Genomic DNA, 19,288 nt, shown 5'->3' on the forward strand with positions numbered 1-19,288 from the left:
TGCTAGAAGGAAAGATGGGGCATTTTCTTACATTGTTACCAAGATATTTGTAATTGGTGTCAATGGCAGTTAAATTTTGCTTCTCTGATAGGGGCGGGGGTGGATTGTGAATTTGGAGGCCATGAAGACTGTAGAGTTGCAGACCTCAAGAGGTGACTGAGTGCAAGAGGAGGTAGTGCTCTGATATGCCAGAAACAACAGAGGTAGGAGAATATGTAGAAAAGAACTTTTAGCTTGGCTGTAAAACAGTCAAGTTAGTCACTTCAGTAAACGTAGCTTAATTGTAGAGGATGGAAACCATTTTACAGTGTGAGTGGTAGAGAACTGATCTTGATAATGTGATATTAATACCTGACAACCCCAGTTACCCTAATACTTCCACTATTGAGGAAGCAGAGCTGGTCTCAGAAAAAACGTGTGTCTGTAAAGGCTGTGTTCACATGTTCAAATGATCTGGGTGAATTCTCTTGAGTTTGTTCTCCTGCTAGAAATTCTTACTCAGAGATCCCTGAACAAACGTTTGAATGCTGAGCCTTTGAAGAGCAGAGAGCTTGCAGTGTGCTGACTCTGTACAGCCCTGTGCACATCTTGGCATGCTCTGCAGACTTCCTCAATGTGCCTGGCAACATATGGCAGCAGTGCATAAAGCAGTCCTTATTGGTTGATCCAGATCGTTCAGTCAGTCTTTGTCTCCCTGAAGCACAGCGTGGGGACTGTGAAGGGGACATGTTCTGCTCTCTGTTTGACTGGCACGGTAGAGTTCAGCCCATGTGACACACTGTCTCTCTTGGGGGAAGGGAGTTGCCCTGGGCTGCTGAAGGACTGTGCTGTTGCTTCTCTCTGAAGGCAGTGTACACAGACATTTGCTCTCTTGTATGTATGTGGCCAAAAATAATAGTAGTGTAGACAGTTTACATGAAAATGGAAACCTGATGGAAATTAAGAGAACAGATGCTAAAAATCAAAAAAGAAAAAATGATGATGTGAAATGAAGTGAAGTCATGGAGAAATTAAAGGAGCAAGAGTAAGTTACGTACCAAAAAAAGTGAAAAACAAGTGGATAAGGTATATAATGACCAATGTGCAACTCTTTCATTCCTTGAAATGATTTGATATATATATGATGAATGGTGATACTAGTCTCTCTAGTCCAGATAGTTGATATAGTACTAGCACTAGGAAATGGCTTTATTCGGTTTGCTTTTGCAGTGTTGGGTTAAGCTGGTTGTTGGTACCTTAACCAACAACCAGCTTAATGAGGTCCTACTGAACTACATTAAAATCAACATCCAAGTGTTGTACACGCATTTAAATGATCAGGTTCTACATATCAAATCATTTCTAATATGGATCATGATATTAAAATTATTAGTTTTGAATTGTGACACCACCTGCTATATTTATGATGCTGTTTCTTCCTGTCTGCTTGTACCTTCTGTGTTATCCATGTGATCTGCCTCTCCCATTTGCTTTCTTTGCCAATGAAGCTGTACTTTGCAATAGTAGAGGTATACTACAGGCTATCGGTAGTTATTGAATGTGCCTTTGGAAGGCTTGAAAGTAAGGTAGACAGACCTTCTAAATGCATGCTAGTGTTTTCATTTCATGCTAGTGTTACATAGTTCCTCTGCATAACATGTTTGGAAATAAAACTAAGGGCGGCAGATTGAGAGCAAAAGGTAACACATTAACGAACATATGTGGATTTTATACCGAGAAGTTAAACAGATTTAAAAAAGAATTGGTGGATTATAGATGAAAAGATATTAAAAGTGATAGTATATATTAATAAAATCAATATGAAGAGTTACAACTTTGCTTTGGGTCTTAAACCATTTGATCACTACTAGAGATTGGGATGAAGCATTGAGGAAAGGAAAGTTATCACACATCTGATTATTGCAAGTTATTTTGCACCTTCTTATGAAATATGTATTATTATGTTCTCTTAGAAACAAGATGCATAGGACTGGATGAACCATAAGAACCACCTTAATGTATCAGACATGTGCTGTTACGGCAAAGCTGCTTCAGGGAAAGGAATTCTGATATCCTGAACTAGCATAAAGGATCCTCTGTGACAGCAACAGCAGAGATTAATTTAGGTCTGTTGCTAGTAAGATAGCAAAATAGATGGTATGGGGTACAAAATATGCAATAGTTATTTTGTTACTACATTCTTCATGGTATATAATACTCATCGGGATGGAGATTGGAGCAAAACAATTGTATCATTTTTATTTTGTTTTGATGGCAATTAAAACATTTCCAATACAACACCATTTCCGTATTGGTCTGTAGAAATTATGTAGTTTCTAATTCTTTGGGTGGAGACTAAGAGTTCGTGTTTGGGTTTTATGGAAAGAAATATTCTTTCATCTCACATAACTGAGGTCTGGTAATGTCTGAACAGTATGAGGAAGATGAGGGTAAAAGGTGAATGTACATGGACTAATACAGGGGTGGGCAAAATACGGCCCTCGGGCCGAATCCGGCCCACAGCAGGTCCCTTGGTGCCTGGGCCAGGCAGGACCACCTGGCCATGGCATGTCCTGCTGCCTCCTGGACACGCAGTGAGGCTGGGGTGGCTCTGTGGCTGGACTGCCTTTCTACCCATGCACGCAGCCTCGACCCGTTGTGCCCCACGCCTGCTCCAGACTTGCCTGTCCAGGCTCAGCAACAGTGCGGGGCAGAAACTGTTGCTTGGGAAAAGCGGTCCCTCCCCTTCACTGCTGCTGGGTAGTTCTTGGTGCACCTTAACAATGGTGCACCTCTGGAGTCCACTCAGTGCAGGGCTGCCCTGTGTCACCACTGCCTGGGATGCCCTGCGGCTGCTCTGCACTGTCACCACTGCTGCGCAGCAGTGAAAACTGCCCAGCAGCAGTGCAGGGGAGTGGCTGCTTTTCCCCCACACCAAGCAATAGTTTCCGCCTGGTGCTGCCACTGCTGAGCCTGACAAGCAAGTCCAGAGCAGGCACGGGGCATACTAGGTGGCAGCAGCTGGAAGGAGCTGTGTGGCCTAGGCTGCCTAGATAGGCAGTCCAGCCACAGAGCCACCCCAGCCCCATTGCATGCCCAGGGAGTGTTAGGATGTGCCATAACTAGTGTGGGGCAGGCTGGGGCTGTGTGCTGTTGGTGGTGGTGGGGAGGTGCCACAGGGTGCATGGCCTCCGGGCTGTTGCATGGTGTGGGTGGGAGCTGATGGCCTAGGGCGGGGCATGTGGGGAGCTCCCATGTACACCTCACCATACCCTCAAACCCTCCTTCACAAACCAAATCGCACCCCCCCCCCAAACTCCACATCCACCACATATACACCTGCATGCCGCTAGGGGGAGCCCCGCTCACTGCTACACACAAAAAGGAGTACTTCTGGAGGTAAGGGGAGAGACTTAAGGTGACGAAGGTCAGGGGTTAGGGAGCAAGACGTCCAGTTCCAAGATGGCGACCGGGGGCAGGGCACTTGTCAAGGGGTGGGGCCACCCTTGCAGCCCTTGACAGCTCACCAAAACTCGTTAATCAGCCTTCCAGTTGAAATAATTACCTACCCCTGAAATAGTAGGTCAGATGAGAGCCCAAAGAAGCCGTTTCAGTCAGTATTCCTATGTTATATTCATCTTCCATTTTGACAAATAATAGCTCAAAATATCGTTCAACAAATAATTCTAGAATTGTTACGGTGCTCTTTTCTATTTTGTTGTTTTGAGCCATTACTAGAGCATTAAGCAGGCACGTAAGGGAAATTGCCATTTTTATTTAGTACATTGTTATGTCTGTCAGCATGACCTACTGAAAAAAATTGGGACACAAGTAGAAGAGAATGGTGGCTCTGAAATATCCAGATGTGAATTTAGGATGCCATCGTGGTGCAAGGGATTTCACTCCCTGGCGTCAGTGTGCTGGGGACAGGGAGTGGAGCCCTACATGGGCTGCTTTGCCCTGGGCTGTGGTCCATGAGGAAGAAGTGGACTCAGGTCACAGCGGTGAAACTGGAAGTGCCACGGTGGGACTTCCGGTTTCGCTTTTGCCGTGTCGATCAGCAGGTGGCTTCACTTTTGTCGTGTTGATCGGCATGCCAGTTAATAGAGCATTCCGGATGGTAAAGTGCCAGATAACACAGCTTTTACTGTAAATGCATTTTATGATAAAAGTGTATAACATTGTTTTGGATGTAGTTTTATCCTGCTTCCCAATGTGTTTTTCCCTTATGTCAGGGATTGTCAACCGGGTACGCATACCCCTGGGGATACTTGGGAAGGTGCCAGGGGGTATGTGGCAGCGGAGCAAAGTGGGGAACGGGTCTGCCAGCACTTTGCACTGCTGGCACTTCTGGTTTTGCCACAGTGCCACCGGCACTTCCAACCCCCTTCCCCCCTCCCCAGTTGTCATTTGGCTGCCGGGGGACAACCCCGCCCCCCCTCCCCCTGCTCAGTGACCAGCCGCCAGGGTACAACCAACCAAAAAAGGTTGAAAACCCCTGCCCTAGGTGGTCTGTAGTATACTTTATAACATGATGGTAGTCCTTCCTAGCTTGACACCTTCCTACCTCCTTACTGTTTCTTTAGCAAACAACATGTCTTCATCCTCTAGTATTTCTTTGGAACATTCCAGGCTATGCTGAAAAATTTAGGTTGTAAATTCATGTAAAAATGGTCAAGGCTTTCATCTGTTTCTCTCACTGTGCTGTATCTGATTGTTATGGAATGCAGGAAAAACATGTTCCGTCTGATAGTGTAGTTGCAAAGTTGGAGGAACGAAAAATAGGAAGTTTGAGATAAGATCCAAAGTAAGCTATTACATGTTGTAAATATTTGCCACAATCCTGTTACCAGCTGTGATGTACTTACAATGCTGATTTTTATTTTGACTTTCTGATGCTTTGGTGATGATTGAAAAGCTGAATACAGCAAAGGAACTTCATTTTGCAATCTGCCAATATCTCATGCCTTTTTAACCCCAATAGTACTTACCATATTTATTTACTACACACACACACACACACACACACACACCCCTTCTCTCTTCCCCCCCCCCCCCACCCTTGTCCGACGAAACAGCGAGCGACCACACACACACACACACACACACACACCCCTTCCCTCCCCCCCCCCCCCCCGATTTAGCCATGGAAAGTTAGCATGAGTGTCTTACATGACAAGACTGATTTCTGCAGGGGCTGGAAGCTGGTGCGACACGGAGCTTGGCAAGATTCTCCTCCTCAACTTTACTTCCCCTCTTCTTGCAGCAGTTAAACCAGCAGCTACTGGTTTAACCCTCTCACAGCCACTGTTGAATTAAGGCTTTTACAGTTAGACTGCATAGAATCAGGCTGTGGTTGTGAGAAAGTTAACCCTGTAGCTGTTGCAATACCAATGTCACTCCATGGGGAAAGGAAGTGAGACTGAGGACTCCACCCTGCTCTCCATGGCGGAGCATGAGGCCCCCTTAGTGGCAAGTAAGACTTTATTTCTCCTACCCTTCCCCTCCGTCCCCAAGGAAAATCTTTTTCTTCTTCTGCCTTCCCAAAATAAGGTGCATGTCTTATTTATTTATTTATGAATAAATGCAGCATTAACCATTTTTGCTTTTGCTTTTAAGATGAGTATCTCATGATTTGGGTACTTTTTGTTTTCAGTGGCATTTTTTTTCCATCTGGGAGTTAGAATCACAGTTGAAGTCAAGAGTCTGACTGTGAAGGAGTAGGAGTTTGGCTTGTGTGATATTCCACTTTGTCTTGTGATAGAATAGGGACAACAGTGGTGGTTCACAGATTTGGAAGAAATGTACAGTCTTTAAGTGTGCCTAGAAAAATTATACCAGTCAGTACTTGTGGGGTGAGCTCCTTTTCACCAATAGCCTGATTCTTTTCTTGTCACTATACTCTTCTGCTAGTCAGTCCTTGTGCCCCAGGACACAATCTCCTTGCATTTGGTCTGTGCCTCCCCATCACTGTCTCAGCAGTTAGCATTGCCTGGCATGCTCCATGTATGTCGTTCTCCCCCCTCCCCAATACTCCCCACACTGAAGCCCTTAATGAAGGAATCAAAAACCTTAATAATGGGTACTAGGAACTTAGAGGAAGGATGCAGCTGAACATGTATGATAGAGAAAGAGCTGGGCTATTATATATTATGTACCCGCAGGGCATTTCCTGCTAGAATAAACAGAATTGCCCCATGGAATGTCTTATACAGAGGACAAAATACTCAGTGAGGAGAATGGGGTCCTGAACTGAGGGATGGAATGAGAGGAATCAGCTAACCTGATACATTTGCAATGCTTGAGGCTTAATTTTTATGCTAGAGAAACGTACTGTAGGCTGCACCAGTTCAACTGGAATTGAGCTAAAGATCTTGCCCCAGAAGTTCAATACAATCTAGGCTTGTACAACACTTGAAATGGCAATTGTGTATAGACGAAAGGTATTCCACTGTCACTTTAAAATCCAAGAGGGTCCAATGTAGATATGCTTGCCTGGTGTATGCCATTGAGGTTATTTCTTTAAATTTTGTGAACTCAACTAAAGCTTGTTTACTAGAGCAAGGTGCACTTTTTGTAGCATTATTTGGGGGGCAATCATACAGTATCTACTGGATGTACTTCAAAGTATTGGTTAATTGCATTCTTATTTTGTTGCATTCATTTTATGCAAACATGATGTGGAGACCACTTTAAATGTATTAAAAAGACCTACTGTCACATGTTCAGCCTTTTCACTTTTATCATAGGAACTCAGTATTCTTAAGCATGTTAGATCAAGACATTTCCATAGCTTGTTTCATTTCTCTGTTGGACTTTTGGATCAGTAGTTCAGTACAGTGGCCCCCCTTCCCCCAAACACACACATTTTTGTTGTTGCATCTCTTAGGGATCTACATCCTGTCTTCTGATAAGCTTCCTCTGGGATCTGTTATGTAAAAGATGCCATATATCCTCCTTCCATCTAACAGTGATTGATGCTTACAATAATTAAATATCAAATGTCATAACTAAGAATTTGAAGTCAATGAAAATAGTTTTGATTCATAATAGCTGAGCATTTGCCATGTTTTGTCAATTCCCTTTTGTAATAGATTTTTATTTATTTATTTATTTTTTGCTCAGTTCTAAGTTACAGATCTTCTGCTGTACCTGGACTTAGCTTTATGCATCCCTCAGTCTTTTATAACCAAATTGTCATATTCCATGAACAGTAGTGTTAGTTTGACATAACTGCTTTTTGGGAAAAATCTTTTGGGAAGATCCAGATGTTGTATATTCATTTTCTTGCATCCTCTGATCTTGCAAATACCGTACTATGTGGTAGTAACATCATTTCTAATTTGCAGCTGGCTAAAGCTATGGTGTAGGTGGATGTGTGTGTGGGTTGTAGGTGTAACTTTTTTTTTTTTTTAAAGTGAATTGTTATATAAGTCTTTTAGTGGATTGTTCTAAAGTGTTTGGTTTGATTTTAAGGCCAATTTTGTGTACACCCCTACACCCATTAACTTGCTGCAGTTGATACTCAATGTTCTCAGACTGTGGTTTACACAACACTTCACAGGTACCAAACAACTCATAGCACATGTGGTATGATAATCATGAACAGTCAGAATAGGATGACTATACATCCCAGGCAAACTGGGACAGTCCTGGCTTCTGTAGTCTGGTCCCAGCCAGTTGGTCAAAAGACCCAGAATGGAGTCTGGTGGGGAGGCAGAGTGGCATGGTGTGCCAAGCAGGTGGCCAGGCAGGCACCACTGCTGCTGGACAGGAGCAAGGCAGGGGGACTAAAGCAGGTGCCACTCTGCTCTTGTCTACCTGCCTTGTTCCTGCCTAGCGGCATCAGTGCCCAGCAACCTGCCTGGCACACCATGCTGCTCTGCATCCCCACTGGACTCTGCTCCGAGGCTTTTGGCCAACTGGCTGGGACCGGACTACGGAAGCCAGGACTGTCTCAGTTTGCCCGGGACGTATGGTCATCCTAAGTAAGAAGCCTTCCGAGTGCGCCAGTGTTCCTTCCTGGACTTAAATTCAAAAGAGGATAATAAACTAAAACTTGAGGAGTTATTCTTGACTTCAGAATTATCCACTTTGGAAAAGAGCTTACTTCTCAGTATGCATGTTTTGTCACTAGCTAGTACGTATTTTCAGAGAATCCTGAGTGAATTTGATGCTCAAATCCCTGCTGAATAAGGAGGTGAGTGTCTGAGGCCACATACAGACATTATGGGTGCTTATACATGAGCAGCAAGTCTGCTCTGGAGCACGTGTATAAATGCCCTATATTTCTACCAGGAGAATCAGTTTCTCCTGGAATGAAAATGACTGTTGCAGGAGAAAATAACCCATCCCTGACCTGGTAGAGGTTGTTCTTGGGACAACAAAGGCCTGGATACTTCCTCATTGCTTAACTTCTTCCCAAGTACCAGGAGAACTTGAGTGGTGGAAAAAAAGGCTCTCCCTGCCCCCTTGAGACTGGGATCCCCACTCCTCTGGGGAAGATGCAGGAAGTAGTTTCTGCTCACTTCCCAATCCCAGGAGAACCCAAGTGGTGTGAAAAGGCTCCTACACCTTCCCCTGACCTGGGGTCACCCCAGTCTGCAGAACCTGTGTAAGAGAGTCCCTTTTTTTTTTCTCTTTTTTTTTTACCTAGACTCTTTAGAAATTGTTTACCCTTTTTTTTTTTTCTTTAAAGTTTTTAGAACTCATCATTCTTTCCCTTCTTTTTATTTATAGACTGGAAGAGAAAAATAAGCATTCTTGTTTTTTCAATTCCCAGTTGGTTCACTCAAAGCTGAGAAATCAGTCCAAATTAAGAAATCTTCTTTTGGCATCTGCAAAAAAGGCTACTCCTGACAAAAGCTGATTTAGGACTTCAATAAACTTTAGTTGCATATGCCTTGCTAGTGACTTCCACCAGTTCAGTGGTGTGACTCTTCAAAACATCCTTAGCAAAGATGTCCCACTTGAATGGTCCACCTGTAGCCTTGACATTTTTTATGGTTGGCATGATTGATGGGTCATTAGTAGATCCCCAGATCATAGGAGTATTTTCCTCTACGACCATTAGGAATCTACCCTGGTATTTTGTGTTAAGAGTATTGGCAAGAAAATGAGATGGAGTAAGAGCTTGATTCATCTGCTTCTTTACTGCCTGTAGTAAACCTTTGTTGTTGGATATTTCTTGCTGTAATATTTCTTGAAGTTCATTCCAAATGTCAACAGCATACACAGTACCGCAGCAATTTTTCTTTAGTTTGTCCAAGGCTGTGAAAATACATTTTAGTGTATTTACCATATTTACTGCATTTCTCTTTAGTCCAGTGTTGACTACTCTACCTATGATACTTCCATCGACTCTGTCACGGTTTTCTTCACAGATGGTCATAAGAATAGGCCAGTTCTTAGTAAATAGCTCAGAGCAGTCAACCATTGAATTCCATCGTCTATATTGGGGAAGAATTAGCTTGGATCCCTCAGCTGTCTTCACTGATGCTAAAGCAAACTGGTTGTTATGCAAGTTTTTCAATGTCAGCATTTTCCATTTTCCCTGCTGTACAATACTGAAATGTTTGGCTAAAAGATGCATCAACTGAGTGCTGCACCCATACGTTATAAGTTTCAGGTTTGTTTCATTAGCTTCTTCTAAGTTTCTTCTCATCTGTGCTACGTTTGTGGCATTAGGTTCCAATATCTATGATGTCTTTGATTCTTTGCATCCAGTAGTATAGACCCTGCATCCCTACAGGGTCACATCCTTAATACATGAAATAGTGCCATGTTTTTAAGCTTGACCTCAAAAGTTAGATGTTTTCCCCCTTGTTTTTATATAGAAGAAAATCAGCCTTTAACTCCAGAGTTTTTAGTAGAATCTCATTGACTCTATTTATTTTATTTAAATTATTTTAATAGATTATACTAAATTTATACTTTAGTCTATGCTGTATAAAATTCAAATTTCATTTTAAGCCATTTCATTTTTTTAAAAAGGAAAACTTAATTATAATTTACATACATTAAGTTTGGATTAGGCTGTAATTAAAACTGGATCTGTTTTATGTAGTTTTTTTCATCAATTTGTAATTTTCTGTGGAACTGAGAGAACATTTCCAAATTGAATTTTGTGTGTGTAAAATCTGATGTGTGAAACTTGTGTTGTCAGTTAATCTAAGAATAAAAGTTGTGTTGCCAGATCATCTAGGACTGAAAAATAGAGTTTGCATTTTTTGAGGTAAATTTCAAACAATTTAATTTAAAACAAATAACTTTCAGCTTTTCCCCTACCATCGAAAGGTTTTCTGTGTAAAGAAATGTTTTGGAGTAAATTTAAAAGTGGAAAATAAAAAAACTAATTTATAAACAGCATACATAGACATGATTCTGCCATCACTAAGCTCAAACTGACCAAATGCAGAGCATCAGCTATACACAGAATTGGAGATTACTAAAAGTCTGGAGTAGGCTCAATTCAGTTGGTCATAATGGAATTGTGCCTTTTTTACAGAATACTAATTATGCCTAAATTTGAAGTTCTACACAGATATGTGGAGGTACATTTGTATCCACGAGATATTCATATAAATGCTCGTTGATATTGATATGAAAAGAAGTAGATTTTGCATGGTACTGGAAGTAAATATATTGCTCAAATTATAGTTTATTTTAGTTTTTGTAAGCATAGGTTTGACGCTTCAGATGCATGGAGATGCTATTGTGCATCCTTCTGGAATTGGAATGTCCCTGAAGATCAATTGAAGCTCTGTTGTTAAGCCTGGGGAAGTAAAAACAAGAAAGCACAAAAAGGAGGGGAGAAATTGTCGATCCTTATAACAACTGGGCATTAAATTTAAGATTTCAAAATTAAACTGTTACATTTATATATTTGGCTGGCTGTACACTGATTTGGATTGACTTTTAGTGGAAAGCTGACCATTCTTTTGAAATGCCTTCAGTTTAATGTAGTTTTGGAATAAAATCAATAATGCTGAAAGAAACAAGAGGATGCATATTACTGAGTGTAGAATGTATGTTTATATGAAACTTTTGTAGCCTGGATTTCTAATATGAAATGCTTTCTTTGACTTTAAACCAAGAACAAACGAACAAAAAAACCAAAACAGTTCTCCCCCAAAACCCACATTCAAAATGTAGTGTTTATGCTGTCCAGGGATGTTTAAATATATTGTGCTACATCTTTTTTAAAGAATAGGAATGATTAATGTTTTAATTCTGAGAGAGAGAAGATCCAAATTAATTGAAGCAATTAAAAAAATCATGAAGGCTGCAGCTGTGTGTGTGGCTGTAGACTTAATAAGCAAAAAGCTAACAAAATAACTGCACTATGCTGACTCTCTTTAACACAGCAGAATGTGCATACCTGCTTAACCCCCTTTTAAGAACGACTAGTTTAATCGGTGCTTAAAGTTCATCTGAATTATTAGTTTCCCAATCATTTTGGGAATTACTGGCATTCCCAGTCCCATTTTAAAAAAATAAGAACTCTGTTTAACATTCTGAAAGAAATCTTATTATTACCTTTTAATTGTACTAGAAATAGAAACAGTTTAATTTTTAATAAGAATAGGCTTCTGGTATAATACTTGCAACTCAAAAGCTGTAGTAATGTGCTACTGGATAACAGTGCGAAAGTCTAATCTGCTTGTCAAAGCTGAAAAAAGTGAAAAGCGTGTGCTAATAGTGAAAACTAAATTAGATATGTTTTAATAGTTCAGCTATTTCTTATGCAATAGTTGAAGATATCTTAGGTTTTTAATCTAATCATTTTTATTTTAAAAAGAAGATGAAAAACCATCTTCATCTGCAGCCTCTCCTCATATTATGTTAAAATAACCTGTAACGTTTCAGTGAGGCAGAGTTCTGGGTGTTAACCACTGCTACTGATATACATTTTATGCAAAAATAAGCTTATTAAACTTAATCTTGTGTTTTAAATTAATGGATTTCACCATTTAAAAAAAACGCAGACATCTGATTACATCTACAAGACATTAAGAGTTAACTTGGTGAGAACTGAAATGTATTCTCACAGCTCCAGTGTGAGGACAGACTACTGTCTCCATGGAAACTCATGTAATAGTGTGTGGTTTTCAGTGCCTTCTCTCTGCGTTCTTAGAGTTTACAGATCCACACACAAATATTCTTGGTAACATTCCCTTTAAAATGGTGGTTTCAAGGAAATAAGCACATTGAAGAGAAATTTCAGATATGCATTTTGATTTTTTTCAGTTGAGGTTTTACTGTAAGGCAGACAGCTTTCTAATCACGTTATGCAGTGTTGATTAAACAAACATATTTCTCAAGTCTTCCATTAGGAAATTGAAGTGAACCAAAATGTTTTCTTCTCTTCTTTTTTAAGCAGCTGATGTTCCTCTATATACAATTTGGGAAAACGTGCTTTGCTTTAACATAATAGTTAGTGGTTGCCGTTTCCCTTTAGGAGGTTATCTTGTTAAAAATAGGCAGTATTTCATTGGGAGCAATTTATTCATAAGTCCAGGGTTAAGCAAATAGCCAGAATTCCTGGGATAGTGTTGTGTTTTTTATTTTTTAAAAGGGCAGGTTCCAGTGAAGGAAAATGTGCTAAATTGATCTGTATCACTGTAATGCAGCTGTCAGCCTCACCCATCTTGTTTATTGTATGAACCACAGATTGATTGTCTAATACTTAGGCTACTAAAGAGATTCACCTTTTTATACCAATGTTTTGCCAAATAGTCACATTCTGTTTTTGGAATCCTATCAATTTAAAAACCAAGTGCAGAATATTCATGTTTGAGGATATTTTAACTAATAGCTTGGAGATAAGGGCGGTTCTTTTCCTGTTTGTTTGATTTGTTTTTACTTGACTAAATAAAATGAGAGAAAAAGGGAGCAGAAACCCAAAAGCCCTATTTTCCTGTGAAATTTTAAATGAAGGATTGAAATTATGGATGCAGATATTGAGTGTGAGAATGAATTTATATGCGTGAAGAATTTCCACCTTTTCATCTGGCAGTGGCTATCAGAAGATGATGTCACCTTGAAGCTGATTGGTTGTTTCAGCACCTAGTGCAGGGAAGAGAAAGATGCCGGCACAAATCTCAGTGGTGGATCTATGGTGTTTTCAGTCAGTTTTTGATAGAATTTTTAATTAGTATTGAGAATCTCCTGTATGTGGCCATGTGAGGTATTGGGAGCATCCTGATGTGAGGGGAATTAAGAGCTATCAGAGGAATGAGGCGGCTGATCTGCAAGCGGATCTGTGATTGTAAGTTGCAAAATCTGGGTGGAAGGAATGAGGCAAGGGAGTGTTGGTAGACACATTGTGGGAGGATATGTAAGAGAAAATGCATGCATGAGTAGAAGAAAAAGGAGAAGCGTTTTTCTTTGATTGCCTGGAATGACTGAAAATTGTATCAAGGGCTTCATTTCTGGAAAAAAATGATCCAGAGAAGGGGAAGAAATATTTAACCTGTATAGATATTTTCATTTTTGTTACATGGAATGTGCAACATCCGTTTTTTGAATGTTCAGTTTTACAGTGATGAATTGCAAAGCTGAAGCTAACACTTAACACAAGATTTTATATCTAGCATGTTTTAATTGTCATCCTACTGCAAGGCCCTAGACAAAGGACCAAATAATTACCATTATTTTTTATTTTATCTTTTAGTAAATTTCTTTGAAAAGTGATTTAAAAATTTTTAAAAAAATCAATTAAAAAAAAAAAACACCCCAAAAAATGCCCCTCCCCGTAAATATCTTGTAATAAGTACATCTTTTCTTATTGTATTGTTTCTAGATAAAAGCTTTGATGATGAAGAGTCAGTGGATGGAAATAGGCCATCGTCAGCTGCTTCAGCCTTCAAGGTTCCTGCACCTAAGAAGCCTGGAAATCCTACAAACAGTGCAAGAAAACCAGGCTCAGCTGGTGGGCCAAAGGTTGGAGGTAATAAATACTTATTTAAATTCTGATATGCTTTTACATCAACCCTGACATAGCAAGCACATATAAAAGAACTTTAGAAGGCAGTATTTAATTCATGACTGCAGTGTTATTGCAGAATAGGAAACTGGAAAGGACCTTGTTTTATGTAGACATTCATGTACAAAGACATGTATACATGTATGTACATTTTGCACAAAGTACAAGTGACTGTAAATGTTTTTCTGTCAAAATAGATGTCATAAAATGAACACTGTGAAGCTGGGAATTACTGAAAGCTCTGAACATGTGTGGCTGTGTGAGAGAACTCATTGATTAACCAATCGGTGCAAACAAAACATTCTGTTAATATTTTATAATAGATCTGTAAAAATAAAATTGCACAAAAGGCCTATGCTTTTTTTTTCATGGTTGAAGGCATTTGACATTCATCAACCTTGTTCCTCACAAAAATCTTTTAAATAACATTTGAAAAATGTAACTAGATGAGTATTCTATGAAACTTGCCTGGATTTTGGAGTAGCGTAGCACTGCCTGCTTATCATTTGTTGAATTTAGATAGATAAACTTTTTTTGAACAGTCACATTGATATTACACATACTTATTACATAGAGTTAATTTCCAATTATGAATCAGAGATTCAACCAGAAACAACATTATTACTTCCATTAATCATTTTACCTAACAATAAAAGGAAAATTAAGTATTTACTGCAAGAGAGATGATAGGGTTTAGATCATATAGATCTTTATATACATGCTCAGCAACTGATATAATTTGGGGGAAATATTGATTTATTTTTCTGCTTCGAAAGAGATGATGACTTCATTAGGTGTAGGTGAAATGTTCTTTAAATATGCCACTTGTCCTTTGTAAATGTTTCTATGAAGAGTTCATCATTTTAGTATATGCTTTTTCCTTGAGTCTATTAATATTAGGCTTCTTTTCCAATTCTAGACTGATCATGTAGCAGTTCCTGTTAATGGAACTGCACAGCCAGAATACAGTTTGAATTAGCAGAAATGTATGTATTGCATTTCCTCACCAACCAAGCTGTGAGGTGCATTAATAAACCAGTAGGATGTAACGAATATTCATGATTTATTCCTCTTTAATATATTCAAACTTCCTAATTCACTGAAGAGATTCCCAGAAGATGATGTAAGTACTGGCAGTCACAGTACAGCTCATGCTTGTGTTAGTGAACCAAAAGTGTATTAGCAAAAGGATTTCATAGGAACACTTATACATATAGTTAATACTTAATATTTTGCAAGTTCTAATGAAAATTTTGCTTTTTTTTGTAGCTTTTTAAAAGCAAATATAACTGTACATCGAGAGTTATAGGCTATCTTCTTTCAGATATTGAATAGATATGGCACTAAAATTGAATTTCTAGAATTCCACATTCTTAAAATGTAGCCAAAGTTGCCAGGCTGCTTTGATTAGTGTTCTGTTAAGTGCAACTCCTGGTTTGTGTCTGGATTTACTGATATGTCAATCATATTTTACATTTTTCTGCCAAGTGTATAATAAATGTATTTTATCTGTAGGGGGAAAGGAGCCAATATAAGTTGGAATAAACACTTAGCCACTCTCTTAAACTGCTTCAAATTTACAGAAGAAATTTCACTGCAGTTTATTATAGAAGAAGAAGTGTAGCTACAAATAATAAACTTTAGTTTGCTCTATGGATGCCACAAGGAAATGAAGGGCTGTATGGAATACTTGTGCTAGTCCACAAGATTAAGGCGTGTTAAAAATCAGAACAATTACTATGTTTATTCTTTGTTTGTTTTAATAATTGTATATACCTTTTCTACATCTTCCCTTTTTAGCTATGGAAATCATAAAAAGACATGCTTATGAGTGCTCTCTGAAGATTTATCCAATCAGGATGTCTCTAATCAATGTTCCGATTTAAAAAAAAAAAAAAAAAAAATCTTGGCTGGCACATCTCATGGTATAGGTCGGGGCTATCCAACTTCACAGCTGGGGACCATGTACTGCATCAGTTGCAGGCCATGGCTCGTTACCATGTAGGTTACATGCCACAGGGGTCACACAGTAAATAGGCTCACTGGGTCCCCCTACCACATGCACCTCCCTTGACATGCAGGTATGGCAAGCCTTGCCACCATGTCCCCACTTGGGCAGTATAAGTCTCCTTTCCTACACCAACTCTCTCCCACCCAGGTCACTGCTGTGCGAGTTTCCCTAGCCTCCATTCTGCTGCTGCAACATGAATCCTCCCCTGTGCCACCTGACCTCTGCCCCACTGATACTGCCATGCAGGTAGTCTTGTTGGGTCCCATCCTACTGTGTTGCTTTGCCCCAGGGACCCCAGCTGTTGCAGGAGCAAAGAGGGAAGTGACAGACTTCATATTAACCTCTTGTGGGCTAGGTGCAGTCTGGGGGCCACCAGTTGGACAGCCTTGAGGCTGTATTTTTTCCACCAAGAGAAGTATATGATTTGTGCAAATGCTTAAAAGGCTCTTATTCCATTTATTGCTTACCATTAGTTTAAAGTACTTGAATTTTTGGTTGGCTTTTTAAAATGTTTTTGGTGATAATCAGGTTAAGGATTTTTTGTCATCTTGATTATGCAAAGGAAGAAAAGCCTTTAGATGAAGAAGACATTATCAGTAGGAGGCTTGATGTGAAGATATGCTAACTAATTTCTTGGGAGCTGGAAAGGAACTAAATCTTAGATTCTCAACTTCAGTCCTAGTTTCCTCAATTTGATAGTCCAGCATCTCTCACACAACAACTTGTTCACCTCCTCTCTGCAGTTCTAGAGGCCATTCAGCATGGTGACCTTGCCTATTTTGGCCACCACCGTATCCAACTCATTGCCAGATTTTATGCCTGTGTAGTATCAGCTAGTTTTGCTCCTGATCTGCTCTTTTGACCTTTGCTTTTTAATTCAAATTATAATCCCCCTTTCTCTTTGTTTCCTTTGATAGCAGGGGCCTGGAGTCAAGTGATCTAGGAGGACCCTTGCAGTCCCATGCTCTTTCATGGATAGGATTATCAGCCACCTAGTAGTTGCCAGAAACTATATAGGACAGTGCAGGGAACTTAACTTTGTAGAAGAGGACCAGAGCTTAAGTCTGTTTTAGAGCTCTGAGTGGTAAATCTCTTAAAATGGAGGTGCTCCTCAGGGGCAGCACTGGTCAGACTGGATCAGAAAACAATACTGTCAAGGCCTATCTCAACTATTCGGGGGAACTCAGAGATCAGACCTCCATTTAAGCATTAAGTTTTTATCTCCAAGAACCTGGAGCCTCCCACCCCACATGGAAACCTGTGTCTGAGCTGCAGCAATGTCTTTTGATCCTAGATAGGCCTCATTAGCCATCTTTAGACCCACAGATAAGACCATCATGGCAGACAGTTATCTTCGACTGCAAGGGAATACCGATGATCTTGTCTGCCTCTTTTCAGTAGTTCTGTCTTTGACAATAGCGATGTACTTAAATGGGAACTGCCCAGTGGCTCAGCAGACATTCAGCCAGTGACTAAGAATGGTAAGCAGATCAACAAAACTTCAGCTTGATTTCTCAAATATATGGCCTCCATACAGCTTACCTGTTTGTAAGAATGCAAAGCAGTCAGTGTGCTGCTTTGGGGAAGCAGATATCTGGGCCTAGCACCAAAGCCCACTTGATCAGTCATGAATAGCATCTTCACATGGAATCTTTGGAGGCTCAGACCCAAAATGCTCAAGTTGCAAGCAGAGCAGACTATAGATGTGTAATCAGACTACCCATTCCTGAATGGAACCTTTCATAGAGGCTGAATACCCTAACCGACCCATGTTTTTGAGCCACTGCCATTGGTCGCACAAGTATGTCTATCCATTAACATTTGTTTCACAGTCATATAGCATCTGATAAATACATCTCAATGTTGGTGGTTCTGTCCATGGAAAAACTACATCATGTTTCATCATAATCTGGTACTAAGGATTCTGGATTTTTTTTTCCAAAAGTGAACTCTTCGTTCTAAATTTTCTGTGAAATTGTCTTCCTGCTCTTTCCAAGCCTGAACCATCACATTCAAAAGCTATGCTATAGATGCTTGTAGAATTCTTGAAGATGCACCTCCAGTGTACAGAATCAAAAAGCTCCCTGTTTGTCTTCTTTCTTCCAATGTTCCAAGAGCTTTGACTAAAGGCAGGTTAAATTTGTACCTTTTTATAGACTAATTATTTCAGAGATGTATAGTATAAACCAGGGTTGGGCAATATTTTGGGCAGATGGATGCTTACCCAGTTTTGGCAAGCTGTTGAGGGCTGCATGGGTAGCCCCACCCCTTAACAGGTGCCCTGCCCCTTGACAGGTGCCCCACCCCCTGGTCACCATCTTGGGACCAATGTCTCGGGGCCAGCACCAGTGGGACCCAGAGCAGAATGCTGGCTGGCAGAGATCTATGGAGCCAGGCTGGGGGGCACTAGCAGGGAGACGGGGGAGCTGGTCCGGCTCCATAGAGCCCCTGCCAGCCAGGACTCTGTACCCCTGCTGCCCTGCTCTGGGCCCCGCCGGCACTGGCCCTGGAACACCAGTGTGTGCCCCGCGCTCCCGCTCACTCCCAGTGCCCCCCAGTCCTGCAGTACAGGTGGGGAAAAGCAGCCCCTCACCCGCCCTGTGGCTGGTGCCCTGCACTGCAGCTGCTCGCAGCTCACGTGGGGCTGCCTGTGCCTGCTCAGAACAGTCCCGTGTGGGCTGCGAGTGGCTGCAGCAGGGAGTGCAAGCCATGGGGTGTGGGAGGGGCTGCTTTTCCCCGGGCTCCTTCCCTCCCTGGGGTCCTCCCCCATTCTCCCCACCCTTACCTGAGTTTCTGGTGCGGTGCAATCTTATGGTCCCAGGCCTGAAGCCCCTACTGGGGCTTCTGGCTGGGAGGGCGGGGCCAGGCGGACTCTGCTGTTGCTGGAGCCTGCCGGGCTTCCCCTGGGTCCTACTGCCCTTGGATCCTGTCATTTTTGACACGAACCAAAGACGGATCAATATTAATTTTCTAAATATTTTAGGGGCCCTGTGGGCCAGATAGAATGGCCTCACGGGCCGGATCCAGCCCGCAGGCCATATTTTGCCCACCCCTGGTATAAACTTTTGTAAGCAGAGGTCTTACTTCATCACATCTTTGGGCATGGAAATTGTCTTGCTAGATGTTTTTTATGCATTGCAAGTCGTTACAAGTCATTACGAGAACACATTGCTCATGGAAGCTAGACATACCAAAAGGTTAGTAGCAACTTATTAGGTTGAAAGACCTTGTGCTTTCAATGAATAAGACTGTAGCCAAGTCCAGTTGGCCCCTTTTCTAAATAAAATAAGGTTTTTTTATGTTTTCTCTGC

General features: G+C 40.9%; 1 protein-coding gene across 10 annotated transcripts in view; it reads left to right on the forward strand.

The window, feature by feature from the left end:
- CLASP2 (cytoplasmic linker associated protein 2) overlaps positions 1 to 19,288 on the forward strand; it is a 216,568-nt gene that overhangs the window by 81,124 nt on the left and 116,156 nt on the right. For all 10 annotated transcript variants that reach the window (XM_025204139.1, XM_025204136.1, XM_025204140.1 and 7 more), the window contains one exon: positions 13,784 to 13,930. In XM_025204139.1, coding sequence (XP_025059924.1) covers positions 13,784 to 13,930 — 147 coding nt within the window. The remainder of the gene's footprint in view (positions 1 to 13,783; positions 13,931 to 19,288) is intronic.

This window comes from Alligator sinensis, unplaced genomic scaffold (genome assembly GCF_000455745.1).
Source record: "Alligator sinensis unplaced genomic scaffold, ASM45574v1 scaffold1118_1, whole genome shotgun sequence".
Classification (NCBI taxonomy): domain Eukaryota; kingdom Metazoa; phylum Chordata; order Crocodylia; family Alligatoridae; genus Alligator; species Alligator sinensis.